Consider the following 20,752-nt stretch of genomic DNA (forward strand, 5'->3'; position numbering starts at 1 on the left):
TAACACATCATCCTGCCTTTAAATTTGGGGGTTTCCACCACAGACCAAGCAGACTTTACACGGGTACCCACGCTGTCCATCCCCCTGGGGTTGTGAGTCTATCTGCAGGCTCCCGCCAGGGGGACGCCAGCCATGACGCCCGCCTGTACAGTCTCTGCTGGTGGAAGGTTGCAACCAGGTACCACGCGCTCGGCGTCATGATGCAATTCACAGGCGAGTCGCATCATGGAGCTGTTCGCTGCGACGCCTGCGTCTGCAATTCGCTCCCCCTTCCACTTTTGCCAAAACCTTGTGTCTTGTGTCATTTATTGAAGCATTAATAGTATGATTATGAATATAATTTATAATCTGTGTTAATGCTCAATTATGACATGCATTGACCAAGCTGACATCCCCCTTTCATATTTTGACACCTCCCATGCCACATTGTACTTCATGCAATATTTGCTCACATTTCGTCCTTCAGTCGGATTTACATTAATTAACACCAGACTGTTCATTCGCTTATCCGTGCTCGCATCCTCTTCAAGCATCAGTTCATTTTGCCGCACCGTACGATACACATCGTCTCAGCAGACCTCCCACCCACCCATTCATGCAAAGGTCTCTATATACCAATTTCTATACCATTACCGATCTCACTCAAGTGTAACTCATGTTTATCTGCTCATGAACAACCTTAGCAATAAACAGGAAAGGGGGTTTCCACCACAGACCAAGCAGACTTTACACGGGTACCCACGCTGTCCATCCCCCTGGGGTTGTGAGTCTATCTGCAGGCTCCCGCCAGGGGGACGCCAGCCATGACGCCCGCCTGTACAGTCTCTGCTGGTGGAAGGTTGCAACCAGGTACCACGCGCTCGGCGTCATGATGCAATTCACAGGCGAGTCGCATCATGGAGCTGTTCGCTGCGACGCCTGCGTCTGCAATTCGCTCCCCCTTCCACTTTTGCCAAAACCTTGTGTCTTGTGTCATTTATTGAAGCATTAACTTAGCATATAATTGATCGCATGTATGTGACAGGGGCTGTATCATTTATTATAGGTGAGACCCTTCATAAGCAAGGTCGGCTTGATGTTTCTCATCCTCACCTCAACAATTTGATGTTGGAGTATTATCTACGAAACAATGAGGACGAGGCATATAATTTGCTGGAACGAATCATACACGCAAAGTGGGCCACTGACCGAATGTTTGCAGGTTTGGAGTACTTTGATAAGAAGCTCCCAGAAAATGAACGGCCAATGAGGCCGTATGAGTCAACAGTGGAATATGCACTCACAAAGTATGTTAATAACAGAATTTGGTGTTAGCTGGTTGCTGGTTGCTATAGCTGCAATGAGTAAAAGAGGTCAATCAATGTTGATTCAGGGTCGATCAACATTAATTCAATTCTGGTTTAGCTGGAATATACAGTTTCAGGCAGATATTTGACTACCCTATACCAGCTTCAGTGCTGTAGACATTTGCTATAATTGAAAGTTTGCGAAATGTTTCTGAAATATTGAAAATGTGTTGTACAAAATAATTAATAATATTTGTACATACTCCATACAAAATTCAAATCATGTCAGTCAATATTCTCAAGTTTGTTTGCTTTGTTTGTTTGCCTAAGCAGAACGTCTTCAGGAATAATTAATCACACGAGGACTTATGTTATGTTTTGACCTCTGTGCGTCCGTGCATGCGTGCGTGTGTCCGGACCTGTATCTTAGAAATGCCTGGAAAAATCACAATCAAACTTCATACTGATATTATACATATGCACATCAATTTGTTTCACTATCTGATTCAAGATGGCCGAATGGCGGGCATTTTTGTTCTAAAAATCATTTCTCAGCTGTTTACAGATGGATTTTGTTCAAACTTGGTATATACGTTGGACATATTATAGGACCTTGATGCACATCATTTTATTTTTAGATAAGATTTGCTGTGACTGATTATGTTCAAATTTTAAATATTCATTATACATCATGTCATAGATATACAAATATATTGGTATGACGATCCTATTAAAAATGGTCGAATGGTGGCCATTTTTGTGCTGTTTACAGATGCATTTTGTTCAAACTTGGTATATATCTTGGACATTATAGGACCTTGATGCACGTCATTTTGTTTTTCAGATAAGATTCAAAATGGCCGACTGGTGGCCATTTTGTTTTAATGAATATGGTTCTAGTGCCACATCTCTGTCTTGCTGTGACTGATTATGTTCAAATTTTAAATATTCATTATACATGCATTCATTATACATGATTTTGTTTTAATTAATGCTGTTCTAGAGCAAAATATCTCAATACTCATTTGACGATCAGATACAAATGTCAATCATTTAAATGTTAAACAATCATCATAATCGTATTCCTGACATGTTTATATTCCAGCTATATTACTATAAACAAAACTTTATATCTTAAATTCGATAACTAACGGGGACTGTGCCATGCATGGCTTGTTTTTCCAAAATTGATATGCGCTCCACTGCGATCTATTAAAAGTGAGCCTCCAAGACCTGTTGAATTAGTTTTTTTCTTCTTTTATTCTGTTGTATAATTGTCACAAAATTTGTAACCAGTCTGATTTTTTTATAGAAAGTGAAAATTTTGCAGGTGTTTTTCTAAAATTTTGAGGTTTTTAACTGCAGCTGACAATTACCAGAAAATGATAAATGTTTGTTCTCGGGGTTTATTAAACTACGCTATTCTATTCCAATTTTATTGTTTCTTCGTAAGATTTCCCAGCAGTATGACTTTACTCAAGACTAGAGTTCCCGGTGCCAGCAGATGTGGTGACTACCAATCAATAATAGACATACTGGACAAGGGCGACTTCCCACACGATATCTTCTCCGGCATCTACCAAGCATTTGTACAAAATGACTACAGAAGGGAAGGACTGAAAATCTTATATGTGGGTCATACAAAGTACCCTGAAGATGTTGTAAGTAAAGGTCATTTGCTCACTTGTATTTTGTAGAAATTAACAATTAATTCAAAGAAATGCTGAACTGTCTGTGTTACGGACATCGAGTTAAGGAATCATTGAGATGACTATGTCCACAATTTAGAAACCACGCCCATGCACTTTTGCAAAACTACATGCAAATTATAAACTTGATATTCAACATATATTTTTGTGTTGGTTGAATGTCTCCATTTAGTAACTCAAACCATTATCAAAACTTCAGCCTACAGGCAATATAGATTTGTTTGTTTTGTTTAACATTCAAATTCATAAACTCGAACTTCGAGTGAAAGGTCATCATATATTTTGCTTTCAAAATTCAGGAATTCAAACTTTAACTTCAAACAAAACAGAGTGCAACATTAAAAGGTATATATAATGCCAGGTATCTGTGTAGAACATGTTATTGCAAACAGAAATTGATGAACAACGGAAAAGGGCATTTTAAATGATGGCGAATTGTATTAACAATTACCCCATTATTGAACATGTAACCTGTTTGATTGAGGAAAATAAATGTTTAAAAGTATTTCAAACAATATTTTTTTATACTACCTATTGTGATGTGAAACTATTGTTGTTCAGTTATTTTGATGAATAATACAAAAAAAACTTGATATTCCAAATTTTTTTATGAATGAGTTGCCTACCAAATAAAACTTACTTTGAGCTTTCCAAACCATCAACTCAAAGGTTTTTGCATATATTATAGATTTGAAGAAGTGACTAAGATAAATAAATCTGAACAAGTTATCGGTACAAGCATTTCGTGGATGCCCACGTCCAGCATTAAAATGGGAATTACCCACACTACAAACAATAGCAGTTTCCAGACCAGTGAGAGAGGGCAGTGTTTTGTGGTACATTACTGTACTGTGGGTACAATGTAGCATATCCATACTCACTCACCACTCATGAATCTAACCTTTCAAGCACCATATTTTTTTTTTACCAAAATATTGGTGTTTATTTTCTCACATTTTTAGGATTTTTTCTACAATTTTGTTGATAATTTTGGACCTAATGGAATAAATTTTCCATTTGATACGAGTCTTGATCAAAATTTTAAAAAAATCTGAAAAATATTATGCAGCCTAAAGTGAAAAATATTGATTCGGTCTTCACTGGTTAGATATATACCTGATGTGATCAATGGATCATTCACATTTTCAGATCAACGTCACTAAAATCCCTTTATTTTACAGCTCACACTGCACAACATCGGCAACTGCCATGCATTTTATAAAGAATATGACAGAGCAGTTGCGGCATTCTGCAAGATTCTTGACATTGAGCCGAATAATACCGACACCCTGATTTCACTGGGCAGTGTCTATGCAATTCAGGGAGAAGTCGATATGGCAAAGTCGGTTCTGGAAAAAGCTCTGGAAATTGCAAAGGAAAATGATCTTCCTGATGTAACTGAAAAGGTGAGAGAAGAAGAACTAAAACTTCTACAAAGTTGCTGGAATTTATATTTTGTTGAAATGTTTGTTAGTATAAGATTTATTTAATGTAATGAATTTGTTGTTTCTGCATGTTCATAGGCAAATGAAGCACTTGGACTGCTTGATTCGTATTTGCAAGCAATCGACCCAGACGCAGAACTAGAGAAAGAAGCTGATGCACAGCAGGAAGATGAAATGAAGAGCGATGGAGAGAAGCAAGATGATCCCCATCAAAAAGATGCTGCTGAGAATGCAGAGGAGAATGTTGAACAACCACAAGAAGAGGAGAAACCACAAGATGTTGATGGCGATGTGAATCAAGATGGAGAACAATCGACAGCGGAAGAGAATCAAGATGCACAAAATAATGATCCTGAGCCGGATTTGAAAGAGGAGTCTAAAGAAGATGATGAAAAAACTGGTGTTGAAGGCACAGAGCAAGTAGATGGTGATAGTGAAAAAAAAGATGAAGAAGCACCAAAAGAGGAGACGACAGCTTCAGATGGGATACAAGATGACAAATCACAAGTTGAAGCTGACGATGAAAAGAAAGCATCCAGCGATATTGTAAATACAGAGGAAGCTAAAGACAGTAGTGACGAGCTACCACAAGAGGAGGATGGAGAAAAAGTGTTGACAGATGAGGTTGATCAAGAGAAAACAAAGGAAGAGTAAAAAGATATGTTCTGAACAATGTAAAATTTCTATGAGCTCATGAATATTTTCACAATGTTTTATAATATTTTTATTGTACATTTTATTAAAAAAAATGAAGTACATATATACATCACATTTTTAAATTACCAGGGATCTCAAATTCAGTAATATTTTCTAAATTTACCAAATATTATTGAAATCTAACAATTCTAGAAGTGAAATTTCTGCTCCAGTTTAAATGGTGAACATTACCGCACAATTTTGTAAAGTAAATTTATCATTATCACCATGGTTACTCTATAGTGTTGCCTAGCAACCATGCTTCAGTGTAGCAACTGTTAGGCAACTTAACATATACTAATGTGTGTTCTGTGTATATATCTGCATTTTCAGTGTCTACTGAACTGTCTATTATCCATCTGATTAGTAAATTTATTAACAATTGCAGACACAGGTCAATTTATGTTGATGAATGAAAATTAGAACAGTTATGTAATTATATTCATGTAAATATTTTTTCCTGACAATCTAATACACCAATGTGAAACTTTTTTTTATATTAAAATTTAATTGACCTTACTAAAGTCAATATTTTGTACAAATGTTAATATACATAAGTTACAAATACATCATATGTGAGACAATATATTTCTGTATTTTCTGCTATTTTAACAATTTTAGTATTCAAAATGCACATTGTATACAATCCAGCAATTTCTACTACAGCCGGTTGTGTTGATGAAGCAAACCGAGATAATGCTCTGATTTCAGTTGCTATGTAGTACATCTGTGGTGTGTTCAAAAAGGAAATTGTTTCTCTGTTGAACAAATCATTTTTAACGAATGTTTCGCAGTGTAAGCCAACGACCCAACCAGGCATTATAGATACCCACTTACTACTATGGTAGCAGTGATGTTATTCAACCAACATGAAGTCTTTCATTGTATACCTTTAGTGCAATAAAATTTATGGCAATGGCTATGTTTGTGTTTCTAAGTCTTTTACTTTATTATTGCATTGATATTGGATGCAATTCTTCAATATCCAGCATATACAGAAACATATTAACCTGTAAGCACATCATTAAGTATGCGACCATGTCTGATCTCATTATTTCAAAAAATAAAGAGGAAATTTTCCTTTCCTATCGCAGTGAGCCAAAGGCCTTGTTCCACTCCTCTTTCATAGCATTCGATTATTGCACATCATTGAACTGTAAAATCATCTAAGTTTCTTCAATGATCAATTCTTTGGCCTTGTCTTTAGTCACAATATTAAAATGCAAATGGTGATATTTCATAGCATTTCACAGACTGCTTCAGATTTTGACCAACTGGGAGAGACGGTAATGTCGTTTTATCAGAATGTGATGCCTCGTCGCCATCCAAGACTTGGGTAGTGCAGCCAGCTCTTTACATTGTCAAAACTGAACATTTTCATCGCAAAATTCATAATACGAAGATGACTAAGAAGGAAGGGCACAAATTTTACATAAATACAAATTGATGAAATGTCTTTCACAAAACTTTCTCACCCAATCATTCAGAATTTTGTATCCACTACACATGCAGAAATTTAGAGTATTAAACACTTAGACACTTTTTCCTGACATACTGCCGAGTTACTTTGAGTTACTCTAAACGTTTATTGAGAGAACTTGATTCATAGGTGTTGAATTATGAGTATAGTTTTTAATTCAAAATGACAACCACAGTAGGGCTTGACCTTGCAGGAAAATCACAAAATGTTGCCATGGGAACAAGTTAATTTTACTGCTTTTTACTATCGGTACTCACCATATGCATCTTTAAGCTGGGAATGACCAATGCCTTTAATGCTGATGTTTATAGAGATTACAGACAATGATTCTAAGATTTAACGATAGAGATATGTTTATTTAACAAAATAACAAGTGAAATTTACATAGTATGCAAATAAAAAAAAAATATTTACAGTATATCAGTCATTTATATTCTATTACTAGCAGTGCATGCACTTACCTAAATAAAAGGTTTGTCTATGTTTAAAATTAAGTCTTATATATATATATATATATACAATTATAATTTTCATTTATATACAATGTACACTTGTAAATAGAGCAAATACGTCATAATAATAATTTATCTCGTTTTGTTAAATATAAATGTTAATCATATACCATCCCCTACAATATGTTTCAGTGATTTATAGCAACTCTAAAACTGTATAGGTTTACTTCCTGTATCAGTAGCATATATTATTATTATAACATGTCTTTGCCCATATTTGGACATCATTTTACGTCATTGCTTTTACCCTAGAGTGCATAACATTTTGGCGTTAAATCTGGAATTAAAAAATAATGAAAGATTTCCGGTGTCAATTAAAAAATAAAAGTATTATTAATAATATATAAATAAATTCAAATATAGCAATTTGAAACATATTTGTTGATGATTGACTCGAGTGCGTCGTCTGTGTGTCTCAGTGTAGAGTGATATGCGAGTATATGTTGCATATCTATACCATTTTATAAGGGTAAAACACCTCAGTAAGAACTCCACAAGCTTGATATTGGGCTTACCCGCAGCTCATACACTATCTCGTATGGAATCCTCGTCCAAAGCGATACTGTGGGTGATTGTATATTGTAATATCAAATTGAACTGTGGTTGTATTTAACAGATTAATATGGTATATTTTTGTATAAGTGAAATATTTATAATTATGAAACCACTTTTAATTATTAGTGAGTTGCAATTGAAACGGAATCTTTTTCTTTATAAAAAAAAAGTTTGATAAATTTTTATTTTATTTTTGTGATATAATTATAGTTCTCATTGTTATAAATTGTGTATTAAATCATAGACTTTTTCTAAGGTCTATGATTAAATTATGGTTTCCTATTCATTTTCTACCCATGATGAATGAAACCTTTCAGAAAACTGCACAGTAAGGAAGCAATTCTGAATTGTTCATTTCAGTTGAGTTATGTGCATGACTTTTTTTTTATCTTCTGATCATTTTCATGTAGTTTCTTCATTCTTGGCTTGGCTTGGCTTCTATTGTTTTCAGGTTTGCATTAACAACACCAAGGAAGTTAATTGTCTATTCATAATAAATCAAAATATACGTTATTAAACTCTGATAAAAACACTCGACACAACAGAGTAATTGAATTCCATTAATTGTTTAACTGCCATTGTTAACTTACCAAAAATTGTGTTCAATCTCAACGGTATACATGATACATGAATTTTGAAAAAACCACTATGAAGTGAGAGAAAATACAAGTTCTGGGAAATCTAACAGAATGAACAACCGTCAACAATGAGTTTCGGAAAAACAAATGTTTTTAGAATAGGTATGCTTGAGAAAACTTGTTTTAGCATGTCAATGCTTGTATTTCAGGCACCCATTTGAAATAATTCTGTACAAATGGCGTCTTCAAAGCAACATGTACTTTTCCCCATTAATGTTATCAAAATTTCTTCAGCCAAAGAAATTTTAGCCAATATTCTATATATATAGATGACAAGTGAGCTTCGGTGTCCTACTTTAGTAGCCAAGTCAAGCAATATACGACAAAATTTAAAAAAGTAGTTTGGTTAAGGCTGTTGAGAACGTTTCAATTTAACTTCATCAAACAAATTGTTCTTGAAAAATAATGTACACCTCAATATCAAAGCAACTGGGTTGGGTAAAAAAAGAATTCAAAACCATTTGCCAAAAATGATGATTTGATGATAACGGCTCAAAATGAACAAATCTGACAGAGGTCCACTCAAGTATCAGAGCAATTGAGCTGTTCATTTTAAAGAAGCATTTTCACCAAAAATTACAAAAATATTCACCAAAAATAGAGAATTGAAATATTTTCATGAAATGATAAAATCTGACAGAGGTCCACCCAAGATATATACATACCAAGTACCAGAGCAATTGGGCTGGAAGTTTTCAAGAAAAGGTCAAAAATAGCTTTTTTTATCAAAAATGACAAAATATTTGCCAAAAATAGAGAATTGAAGATATTGTAATGAAATGAACAAATCTGACAGAGGTCCACCCAAGGTACCTACATACCAAATATTAAAGCAACTGAGCTTGTATTTTTCAAGAAGTGGAAAATGCAACTGTGGATGGGCTCTGGACGGACAATCATGGACAATCGGTCATATGAGCAGCTTCACTCTGTCTTCCACGATGACAGCGGAGCTAAAAATGTATAGAGCTCAATGTCGATCCGTGTGGTAGTGTATGTGTTAAAAAAAAATATGCTTTCCTTTTTATGGCTGTGCTTGATATTGTAATTTAAATAAATTTATGACTTACACTTTCTAAGATATCTGGGAATTCGCTATCTTTGGCTAATTCTACATTCCTTTCCAGTATTTCCTTGGCCTTGTACAGATCGCCACTTACTGCATACACTCTACCAGCGTCAAACAGGGTATGTACATTACTGGGTTCTATTTCCAATGCTTTCATCATGTACTCCACAGCATTGTCAAAATCTTTGTAGAACGCATACCACATACCAATGAAATGTAACAGGGGCTGTGAAGATAAGTACGCATCGTGTCTTGTAACATGCATATAGTATGCTGATGGTTTGCTCATTGAAACATTGTTCTGTGAGTGACATATGTTAGAAACACTCCTGGATATTCTTTGTTTATGTGGACATTATGTGGTTATTATATGGTTATCATGTGGTCATTATATGGTTATCATGTGGACATCATGTGGTCATTATATGGTTATCATGTGGTTATGTAGACATGTGGTTGTCATGTGGACATCGTGTGGACATTGTGTGGTTATGTGGACATGTGTTCATTATGTGGTTATCATGTGGATATCATGTGACTTAGGTGGTTATCATGAATGCCATGTGGATATTATATGAACATGTGTGACTTACAGCATTGGATTTTACAAATCTAATGTGAATATATGAATATCATGTGGTCATATGAATATTATATGAACATGCATATCAATGATTGAAAAACTGAGAGTGATCTATGAGTTAATTATCTCTGCTTTTGAAGTTTTTGCATTGTCCTCTATGGGGAATTTTAATTGTAATACAAGACATAATATGTGTATTATATAATACTATAGAATATAATGACTACAAACAGCTTACCACATGTTCAGGATATTTTTTGTTTCCCTCACTTAATATATGAAATCCTTCTTTTTTGTGGTTATACTTGTTGAATGTTTCATATATATCACAGTAGACCTCCGCCTTGAAGTCGTAATTGCGCAACATGTCCAGTGTGCGCTGGTAATCCCCAGCAGAAGCAAAGTCTTCAGCTTTTGTATGTACTAAGAGAAGACTACCCGGATATCTGCAAAAATGAAAATAAATATTTTCACCAGTGTGTACATACTATGTTCTAAGCTGCAAAGATATGCATTGTAATGTACACCATGTCAACGAGAAAATTCACTGATATTTGAATAAGTTTGCATTCTTACTTTGTCAGTGCATAATCCAAAGTCATTTCATACGGTCTCTGCGGTCTTTCCTTCTCTGGCATTTGCTGATCAAGGTGATTCAAATGATGGAACATTGAATCGGTGGCCCACGGCGCATAAACAATTCTTTCCAGTATTTTATGAGTCTCATGTTGTCTTCCAGTTCGATGACAAAAGTTAATCATCGCACAGTTCAGTGACATCAGTGAAACATCGAGTCGTCCTTTTTTGCAAAGAATCTCACCTTTATAAGGTATATAAAATGAGCAAACGTAAACGTATCATTGATGAGAAAACAGTAAACCGATTAATTATTGCTTCTAGGAATTGATGATTCAACGACATGCACTTATGTGGACGAAATTTCACAAAACTCGCTTTGACTTCACGACAAATTTTAGTGACATACAAAATTCATGGATTAAAAATTACAGATTAACAAGATTAAATGTTCATGAGATTTAAGTGGTTTACAGTGTTCTAATTTGGTTACAGCGAGCCATTCAATAGTCACTTTGCATATATAGTGTTCAACATTCGTCCGATGTTACAGCATGTGGAAAATACGTTGTTTGTTTAAACAAAATTTGAACAAATCATGTGCTGCAACTACTGTCCTTTGACAAACCGAAGACTGAAAACTATGTTCATACAATGTTTGCAACACATGTGAATAAACCAAACTCAAATAATGACTGCTTAGCGACTGAATACAATGAACACTTGATGGCTAAATACAATTCATTGCATGCCTGGGAAACAAATACCCAACCATCTAAGAGGTATTTCAAAAGATAGTAAACTTTGTCACAGTGTAGGACATGTGCCATGACATATGAAGAATATACTATACACATTTAAAATTGTTCACTGATTTTCCATTTACTGCGAAAACTTTTAATTGTGAAAAATTTAAGTCAAGATAAAAAATACTTTAACAAATTAATCTACATTTGGTAAAACAAAAAATCCTTTCTCTACAATTTTGTAAAAATATTTTACATGCACTGAGTTGAGAGAAATTTTGGAGAAAAAGTAATTAAGGTACAATTCATCAATTCCTTAGCAGAAAAGGAGTGTCTTCCTTTATTAATATTCTATTTTGGGTAAAAAAATGCTCAGAAAAATATCTGTCTTTGTTTTATCACAACAGAAGTTTAAATAAACGAATCAGAAAAGCTGCCATTTGTCAGCCCTTGCAACATTGTAATATTTCTTGGAGCAAAGTGCTTGTTATGACTTTGCCTTCAACCATTAGAAATTAAAAACTGTCATTTACATCCGAAAATCTCAATATTTTTGATGAAAATGTCTCAAACTTTAAATGAGATTGAATGTTTGTAATTAAACAATAATTTATTGTGTTCAACTGTAGAATGTTCATAGAGTTTAAGAAATCGTCATCATCTGACATGTAGGTGTTATTGTCATAGAAGTGTGATTGGTGTTATTTTAGATTTTCACACTGTGGCCTGCTTTCACGTTTGTCATAAATAACAGTACAGCTGGGCAGTGTAATAAATGTAATTCATTCAGGATGAAACATATGTATCTTACTTGATTTCATGAAATATTTCAAAGCCTCTTCGTGTTTATTTAATTCAATGTATGCAATTGAGATGTTCTCCATCGTCAACAGTGTTTCCATATGCTCTTCTCCAAAGGTATCCTAGCAACACAGATAAATTATACAACAGTTTCAGGTAGTATTACCATTATATATTAAATGATACAATGTTAACTCGCCATTAAAGAAGTATATGTATATGCAGAATGTACGAATCAGTGTGGTGGATTTGACCACCTGCCGAGATAAAAACAAGACAAATTTTACGAAAGAGGACAGAATAGCATGTTTGGTATATGCACACCTATTAAAGTTTGGAGACGTGTAATAAACAAGATACTGTTTTCATGTTTTATCATTTACTACTACTGTAAAATGACTAAATTTCACTGGGTTTAAATTTCGCTGATTTACCATTTCAGGCATATATATTCAATGGGTTTTAAACTCATGGTTTTATCATTTAGATAATGTGTTCTATGCTAAATTTTACATACTGTAAAAGGGTTAATTATTCACTGGGTTTTAATTTTGCTTATTTCGCTGACGCCACACTATTCATTGATGCTTTGTAATTGTACCTTATAAATCTCCAATGCTTTCATGTATTTGTCAATTGCTGCATCATAGTTCTTTTTATATGCGGCAAATACGCCCCAATTCCTAAGTTTTTCAGCGACATCAGGATGTCTTGGACCTAATGCATTCACAGTCATAGTATATGCCCTGTATGGAAAGAAAATGTATATAGAGATCATGCAATCATATTTTATTTCTTAACAAATTCAGTACCAGCTTAGATTCAAATAAAAGAACTATAAACCCAAATAAGAGAACTCTATATAAGAGAACCATAAATCCATATACTGTGGAATACTTTATTTTCGCTGGAATTAATTTTCACTGAAAAGGCATTTTGGACGTTTTGTTGGAATTTATTTTCACTGATTTTTGATGAGTTTAATGGGGAATATAGGGAAAAAAGTAAATTTGCGAGATTTTATTTTCATATAATGCAACCACAAATCCATATAATGCTACCATAAATCCATATAAGGCAACCATAATTCCATATAAGGCAACCATAATTCCATATAAGGGAACCATAATTCCATAACTAGGGAACCATAAACCCAAATAAGGGAACCATAAATCTATATAAGGCAACCGTAATTCCATATAAGGGAACCATAAACCCATATAAAAGGAAACTATAAATCCATATATGGGAATTATAAATCCATATAAGGCAACCATAAATCCATATAAGGCAACCATAATTCCATATAAGGGAACCATAAACCCAAATAAGGGAACCATAAATCTATATAAGGCAACCGTAATTCCATATAAGGGAACCATAAACCCATATAAAAGGAAACTATAAATATATATATGGGAATTATAAATACATATAAGGCAACCATAAATCCATATAAGGCAACCATAATTCCATATAAGACAACCATAAATCCAATATGGCAACCATAAATCCATATAAGGGAACCATAAATCCAAATAAAGGAACCATAAATCCATATAAGGCAACCATAATTCCATATAAGGCAACCATAATTCCATATAAGGGAACCATAAATCCAAATAAGGGAACCATAAATCCATATAAGGCAACCATAATTCCATATAAGGGAACCATAAACCCATATAAAAGGAAACTATAAATCCATATAAGGGAATTCTAAATGTATATAAGACAACCATAAATCCATAAAGGGCAACCATTAATCCAAATAAGGGAACCATAAATTCATATAAGGAAACCATAAATTCATATAGGGAACCATACATCTATATAAGGCAGCCATAAATCCATATAAGGGAGCCATAAATCCATATAAAGTAGCCATAAATCCATATAAAGGAACCATCAACCCATATAAGGGAACCATAAACCCATATAAGAGGACTATAAATCTATATATGGAACTATAAATCCATATCAGGCAACCATAAATCCATATAAGGCAACCATTACTCGAGCTCATAAAGCAACTACAGTGTATATGTAGGTGCAGTAAGATCGAAAGTATTGTTAAATAAGAGCAACAAATTTATCACAATACATTTTAACACAAATACTTAAAATAATTTTTTTTTTCCATCTGTTGTTTTGACTTTGATTATTCCATAAATGTGACACCTTAGTTAGACTCACTTCCTGTACAGCTCCTCAGCTTTATCTAGTTGCTCCAAGTGTTTATAACACAATGCCAAATTGTTAATAGCTCCAGCTACTTCAGGAGGTAAATTACCAAAGTAGAAGTTCTCGTAAATCTAAGAAGAAATTAACATACAAAACAAAGAAAAAAATTATGTTGAGCAGTTCTGAGGATCCCTATTTATCAGTTATAAAATAACGTCTTAATTTAAAAATGTACTCAAATATAAAAATATTATAATTTCTTTTTTTATGAAATGTTTTATGTTGCAAGGATGTGAAATAATTCTGTGCACGTATCTGTGATAAATATTTGTACATACATGTACATGTATTTATAAATCCTTTACAAGCCATAATTTTGTCAGTTTTTAACAGAGGTACATTACTTGGGGTTTGCAACGCGCATAGATCCCATTCAAGTCTCATCTCGTAAATAGCAATACTGGTGCTACGACCTTCTGACATGACATAGGCGTTTGTAATAATCAATAAAACATGAATTACCACATACATAGCGAAAAAATGTAATACATCTAAAATTTACAGAAAATATAGTTATCGTAATCCATCATATTGTGAGCAGCTATTTTGATCCACCTGGACATCCCAGTATCCTAGTTACCTCGGGCATGCACATTCGCATTTTTCTGAGTTGGAACGCTTATGCGAGAGCGAGATTGAAACGGGATCTTGGTATCATGTCACCGTAGTTGCAAACCCCAAGTAATGTACCTCTGGTTTTATGTATTTTTCTATATTTTTTTGGATGATTTTGGACCAAATAGATATCACTTCTTATTAGCCTTATATGGATTTATGGTTGCCTTATATGGATTTATGGTTGTCTTATATGGATGTATGGTTCCCTTATATGGATTTATGGTTCCCTCATATGCATTTATGGTTGTCTCATATGGATGTATGGTTCCCTTATATGGATTTATGGTTGTCTTATATGGATGTATGGTTCCCTTATATGGATTTATGGTTGTCTCATATGGATGTATGGTTCCCTTATATGGATTTATGGTTGTCTTATATGGATGTATGGTTCCCTTATATGGATTTATGGTTGCCATATTGGATTTATGGTTGCCTGTATGGATTTATGATTGTCTTATATAAATTTATGGTTCCCTTATATGGATTTATGTTTGCCTTATATGGATTTACGGTTGCCTTATATAGATTTACGGTTGTCTTATATGGATTTATAGTTGCCTTATATGGATCTATGGTTGCCTTATATGGATTTATGGTTGCCTTATATGGATTTATGGTTGTCTTATATGGATTTATCGTTGCCTTATATGGATTCATGTTTGCCTTCTATGGATTTATCGTTCCCTCATATGGATTTATGGTTCCCTTATATGGATTTATGGTTCCCTTATATGGATTTATGGTTCACTTATATGGATTTATGGTTGCCTTATATGGATGTATGGTTTCCTTATGGATTTATAGTTCCCTTAAGGACGACGTCAAAAGATCGATGTCGGATAAAAAACTTATTTGCTTTAGTTTGGGGTTGGGGGGGGGGGGTGCCCTCAAAAAGTTTCCATCCTACAAAAACGATTTTATTTTTTAATGAAGTCAAAAAAATCTTGGAGTATTTGTACTTCATTTTTTTCCTATCCAATCATAGACAGAAATAACTGAAAACAAAAAAAAACATCCAAGACGAGAAAATGGTTTGGTTCGAGTGTAAATATGTGCGTCAAATGAGGTGCATTTGTAAAGTCTTTATACAGCCACCCGACAACCAACTGCTATGCCATACTACTGTCCGATTATCAATTTGTATTTAATGATGAATGTAGCCATGACCAATAATTATCAATTAAGTTTCAGTGGGATTGGGGGTGGCAGGGTCAGGTTTCGAAAAAAACTAAAGGAATAAATTTTTTTATCCGACATCGATTATTTGACGCCGTCCTTTATATGGATTTATGGTTATCTTATTTGGATTAATGGTTGCCCTGTATGGATTTATGGTTGTCTTATATAAATTTATGCTTCCCTTATATGGATTTATGGTTGCCTTATATGGATTTATGGTTGCCTTATATGAATTTATGTTTGCCTTATATGGATTTATGATTCCCTTATATGGATTTATGGTTGCCTTATATGGATTTATGGTTGCCTTATATAGATTTATGGTTGCCCTATATGGATTCATGGTTGCCTTATATGGATTTATGGTTGCCTTATATGGATTTATGGTTGCCCTATATGGATTTATAGTTGCCTTATATGGATTTGTGGTTGCCTTATATGAATTTATCGTCGCCCTGTATGGATTTATGGTTGTCTTATATAAATTTATGGTTCCCTTATATGGATTTATGGTTCCCTTATATGGATTTATGGTTCCCTCATATGGATTTATTGTTTTCTTTATGGATTTATGGCTGCCTTATATGGATTTATGGTTGCCCTGTATGGATTTATGGTTGTCTTATATAAATTTATGATTCCCTTATATGGATTTATGGTTCCCTTATATGGATTTATGGTTCCCTTATATGGATTTATGGTTCCCTTATATGGATTTATGGTTTCCTTATATGGATTTATTAGCCTAAACAAAATTTTAGACAAATAACAATATGTTATGTGTTCAAAATTTGTGAATGGTGAGCAAATTTGATATTACCTGTAATGCCTCTTCCATCACTTTTTTACCATCTTCATATTGTTTCATTTGAAATCTAACATTTCCAATATTGGTCAATGTATCGGCAACCGCGTCTTGCTTTCCACCAGATTTGTGTAACTCGAGAGATGACTGGAAATATTCCTCAGCCTGCAAAATAAAAGGATAAAATAACTCAGAAATAAAAGTGATTGTTCTCTTCAGAAAGGTTTTTTGTATTTATTCACTGTATGGGTCAGAAAAATTAGATTTATAAAAACACCAAAATTTCAGTCATGCAATTCTTTTAACGCGATATTCCAATTTACCGGTAGTTATTTTAATATTTAACAAATCCAGAAATCTAAAATTATGATAACATTTAATTTAAATAGAAAACGTATAATTGTCACACAGACAACTCAGAGTAATCATGCTTAAGAAATCAAAAAAAGTAAAAATATAGAAAAATTTTAACTTTGTAATTTTGACAAAATGAATGAAACAAATATATTTATTCATTACCTCTTTGAGTCTCCTCTGACGTAGACATATGACACCAAGCCCATTCAAAGTAGTAGCAATATACGACTCGTTACTTTTTAAACCAAAAACACTGAAAAATACAAATAAATATAATTACAAATAATGCATGGTCTTGCACATCTACCAACAAAATATTAATTTCCACATCAAAAGTGAGCTGAATTTTCTCTGTGTTGAAGAAATCGTAGAATATAATGAAACATTTTTTGAAGCAAATTTATTACCATATTGAATAATATTACCGATAATACAAAAAAGTTTAAACCACATTTTCCCTCAAACATGCAGCAACATTTTTTTTTTTTGCCTAACACTAAATGAAAATGACCTTTGTGATAGAAAATGCATACACAAATGTTATGATGAGGGTACTCGTAAAAATCTTTTATAGCTAAAAGGGTAATTTGCATAATATTGCCGATAGGTGAGATGAACTACTGACAGAATAGAATAGAATAGAATAGAATAGAATAGAATAGAATAGAATAGAATAGAATAGAATAGAATAGAATAGAATAGAATAGAATAGAATAGAATATTGCCAAAAGGTGAACAGAAGAACAAACACTGTCACAGACGATAACTATTAAAAATGATAATAAAACAATTATCATCAATTTATAAGACCTTATGAACAAGTCATTGTCAATGACACGTCCCCGTTCCGTTCATATTTGAGTGACATATACATTCAAAGCAGATCATGACCGAAATGCACCTGCATATGTACAACACATTGTGCTAAATCTGAACAAAATCCATCCATGCATGACTGAGATCCGGTTCTGGAATTGTGAAAATACGTGATTTTGATGCATTTTCGGCCTTAAAATGGCCATCATTCCGCTATTGTTAAGCAGATCATGAAACAAATGCACATATCTATTTGTGACATGATGTACCATGTGTGTGTGAAGTTTGAACTTGATCAATCCAGACATGTCTTGGATACGGATCCAGAACTGAATTCTTTAACAAAATGGCCGCCAGTCGGCCATTTCGAACTTGATCCGAAAAAAAAAAAAGACGTGCATCAAGGGCCTATTATGTTTAATGTATGTACCAAATTTGAACAAAATCCATCCATGCATAACTGAGATACGGGTCCGGAATGGTGAAAATGTGCGATTTCAATGCATTTTCGGCCTTAAAGCAGCCCCCATTTGGCTATCGTTAATGAGATCATGAAACAAATGCACATACATATTTGTGACATGATGTACCTTGTGTGTGTGAAGTTTGAACTTGATCAATCCAGACATGTCTGGGATACGGATCCAGAACTGAATTCTTTAAAACAAAATGGCCGCCAGTCGGCTATTTCGAACTTGATCCGGAAAAAAAAATGACGTGCATCAAGGTCCTATTATGTTTAATGTATGTACCAAATTTGAACAAAATCCGTCCATGCATAACTGAGATCCGGGTCCGGAATGGTGAAAATGTGCGATTTCAATGCATTTTCGGCCTTAAAATGGCCGCTATTCGGCTATCGTTAATCGGATCATGAAAAAAATGCATGTGCATATGTCCCATATAATGTGTGATGTATGAGTGAAGTTTGAACTTAATCGGTCCATGCATGTTCGCGATACAGGTGATCACGGACGCACAGACGGACGGACGGAAGCACACAGGGCAAAACATAAGTCCCCGTTTTCGGACTGCGTCCGAACGGGGACTAATAAAAGCTCCTAGACTATTGGTAATGAAACTATCTTTAGAATTCAAACATGATCTGCTTTGGTAGGTACCGGGGTATCTCACATTGGTTTCAGTAATTTCTTGTAGTTTTCGTATATAATTTGTTCATGTGTTGCCTTAGTTTTGCTTTCATTGTAGACAGAGTGCACTAACTCATTACATTTTACTAGTCTGTCTGCAAATACCAATGAAAATTAGGTAGCTTTTATCTTTTGTTACAATGTGCTTGATTTTGTGTAAACCCCTTGTATGGTTTTACCAAATTTAATGTACATATTTGTCCAATTCATGTTATATCATCAAATAATTTTTGAATGAATTTTTCACTTTTCACCTTTTCACTCTTTTCATTACATATTCACAAAATAGTCTGCACTTTGAGGAAAAACTAAAAAATTGAATGACATTTTGTCTGATGGCTCCAAAATTAGGGTTCATTAAAAAAATATTGAAGAATATAATAAAAAAGTGCAAACGAGATTTGGGCAAGAAAGTCTGGTGATGAAAAAGCTAATTCCATACAATATATTGGCAGAATAGACCTTTTGAACATATATGTATGCATTGCACTACACACAGACAAAAAATGGTTATATAAGTTGAGTGTTTGTTTGAAATATATTACCTCTAATTATTACACCTAATATTTTCAAAAAGGATAAAGCAAAGTAAAGTAACTCACAGGTAACATATTTCCACATGAATTTCATTTTGTACAAAAGCTAGGTCAAATATTAAACTTTCGTTAGACCACAGTAATTTGGAACAGAAACAAAATTTATTTTTGTGAATCCATGTAAGCGTTAATTGATTGGCACACTATTCAAAAACTAATTAAACACAATAAATGGGGAGACAAAGCAAATGTTAGTGTTCCAAATTTTAGAACTGTATTTATGCTAAAGCAAAAAATGCATTTACTGTGCAAGCAATTAATTGTTATTTTGACTATAAATTCACCTCATTTACATATTAGCTTATGCACTTATATTCTAATAGAGTAAATACAGTATTTAAAACGGAAAAACTGGGGAAAAACATGTTCATGACTGGTAATAAACACACACACACCCACACACACACACACCCACCACCAATCTCTGAGTAAGCTCAGTCACTTAAGTATCGGCACATTTCTCACCAGTTGAATCTGGGAGACATTTAGGGATGAAGGGAGAAGAAAGACTACGTAAACTCCATGATTGTAACAAGATTATAGATAAAAAACATTACCTATTTCATTGTCAATCTAGCATTATCAAAGAATGTATAGACAGTGATTCTCTCAGCTCTCTTTATTTATGAGCCACTTTTTTTCAAAATTTAAGTATTGATGAAATTCTCTCCAGTTGTGACAAGTTTACCCTTTCCAATTTTGCTTTGTTTGTTTCATATCATATCATATCACATCATATCATATCATATCATATCATATCATATCATATCATATCATATCATATCATATCATATCATATCATATCATATCATATCAGTGTGTCAGTGGAATTAAAAATACTATAAAACTATAAATACAACACCCTCAGACTAACCATAAATGTTCAA

General features: G+C 33.6%; 2 protein-coding genes across 2 annotated transcripts in view; one reads left to right on the top strand and one right to left on the bottom strand.

Moving 5' to 3' along the window:
• LOC100374574 (uncharacterized) overlaps nt 1-6,056 on the top strand; it is a 29,301-nt gene extending 23,245 nt beyond the window's left edge. The window contains exons 23-26 of the mRNA XM_006816298.3: nt 1,046-1,286; nt 2,740-2,947; nt 4,177-4,401; nt 4,519-6,056. Coding sequence (XP_006816361.2) covers nt 1,046-1,286; nt 2,740-2,947; nt 4,177-4,401; nt 4,519-5,094 — 1,250 coding nt within the window. The 3' untranslated portion in view covers nt 5,095-6,056. The remainder of the gene's footprint in view (nt 1-1,045; nt 1,287-2,739; nt 2,948-4,176; nt 4,402-4,518) is intronic.
• An 895-nt stretch (nt 6,057-6,951) lies between these two features.
• The window catches only part of LOC102809758 (TPR repeat-containing protein DDB_G0287407-like), a 39,159-nt gene continuing 25,358 nt past the window's right edge, over nt 6,952-20,752 (bottom strand). The window contains exons 18-26 of the mRNA XM_078009137.2: nt 17,465-17,555; nt 16,961-17,110; nt 14,293-14,411; nt 12,698-12,842; nt 12,107-12,218; nt 10,550-10,793; nt 10,212-10,419; nt 9,392-9,616; nt 6,952-8,167 (exon numbers count right to left, since the gene is read on the bottom strand). Of these exons, the coding sequence (XP_077865263.1) occupies nt 8,099-8,167; nt 9,392-9,616; nt 10,212-10,419; nt 10,550-10,793; nt 12,107-12,218; nt 12,698-12,842; nt 14,293-14,411; nt 16,961-17,110; nt 17,465-17,555 (1,363 nt within the window). The 3' untranslated portion in view covers nt 6,952-8,098. The remainder of the gene's footprint in view (nt 8,168-9,391; nt 9,617-10,211; nt 10,420-10,549; nt 10,794-12,106; nt 12,219-12,697; nt 12,843-14,292; nt 14,412-16,960; nt 17,111-17,464; nt 17,556-20,752) is intronic.

This window comes from Saccoglossus kowalevskii, chromosome 8 (genome assembly GCF_978046115.1).
Source record: "Saccoglossus kowalevskii chromosome 8, keSacKowa6.1, whole genome shotgun sequence".
NCBI classification, from domain to species: domain Eukaryota; kingdom Metazoa; phylum Hemichordata; class Enteropneusta; family Harrimaniidae; genus Saccoglossus; species Saccoglossus kowalevskii.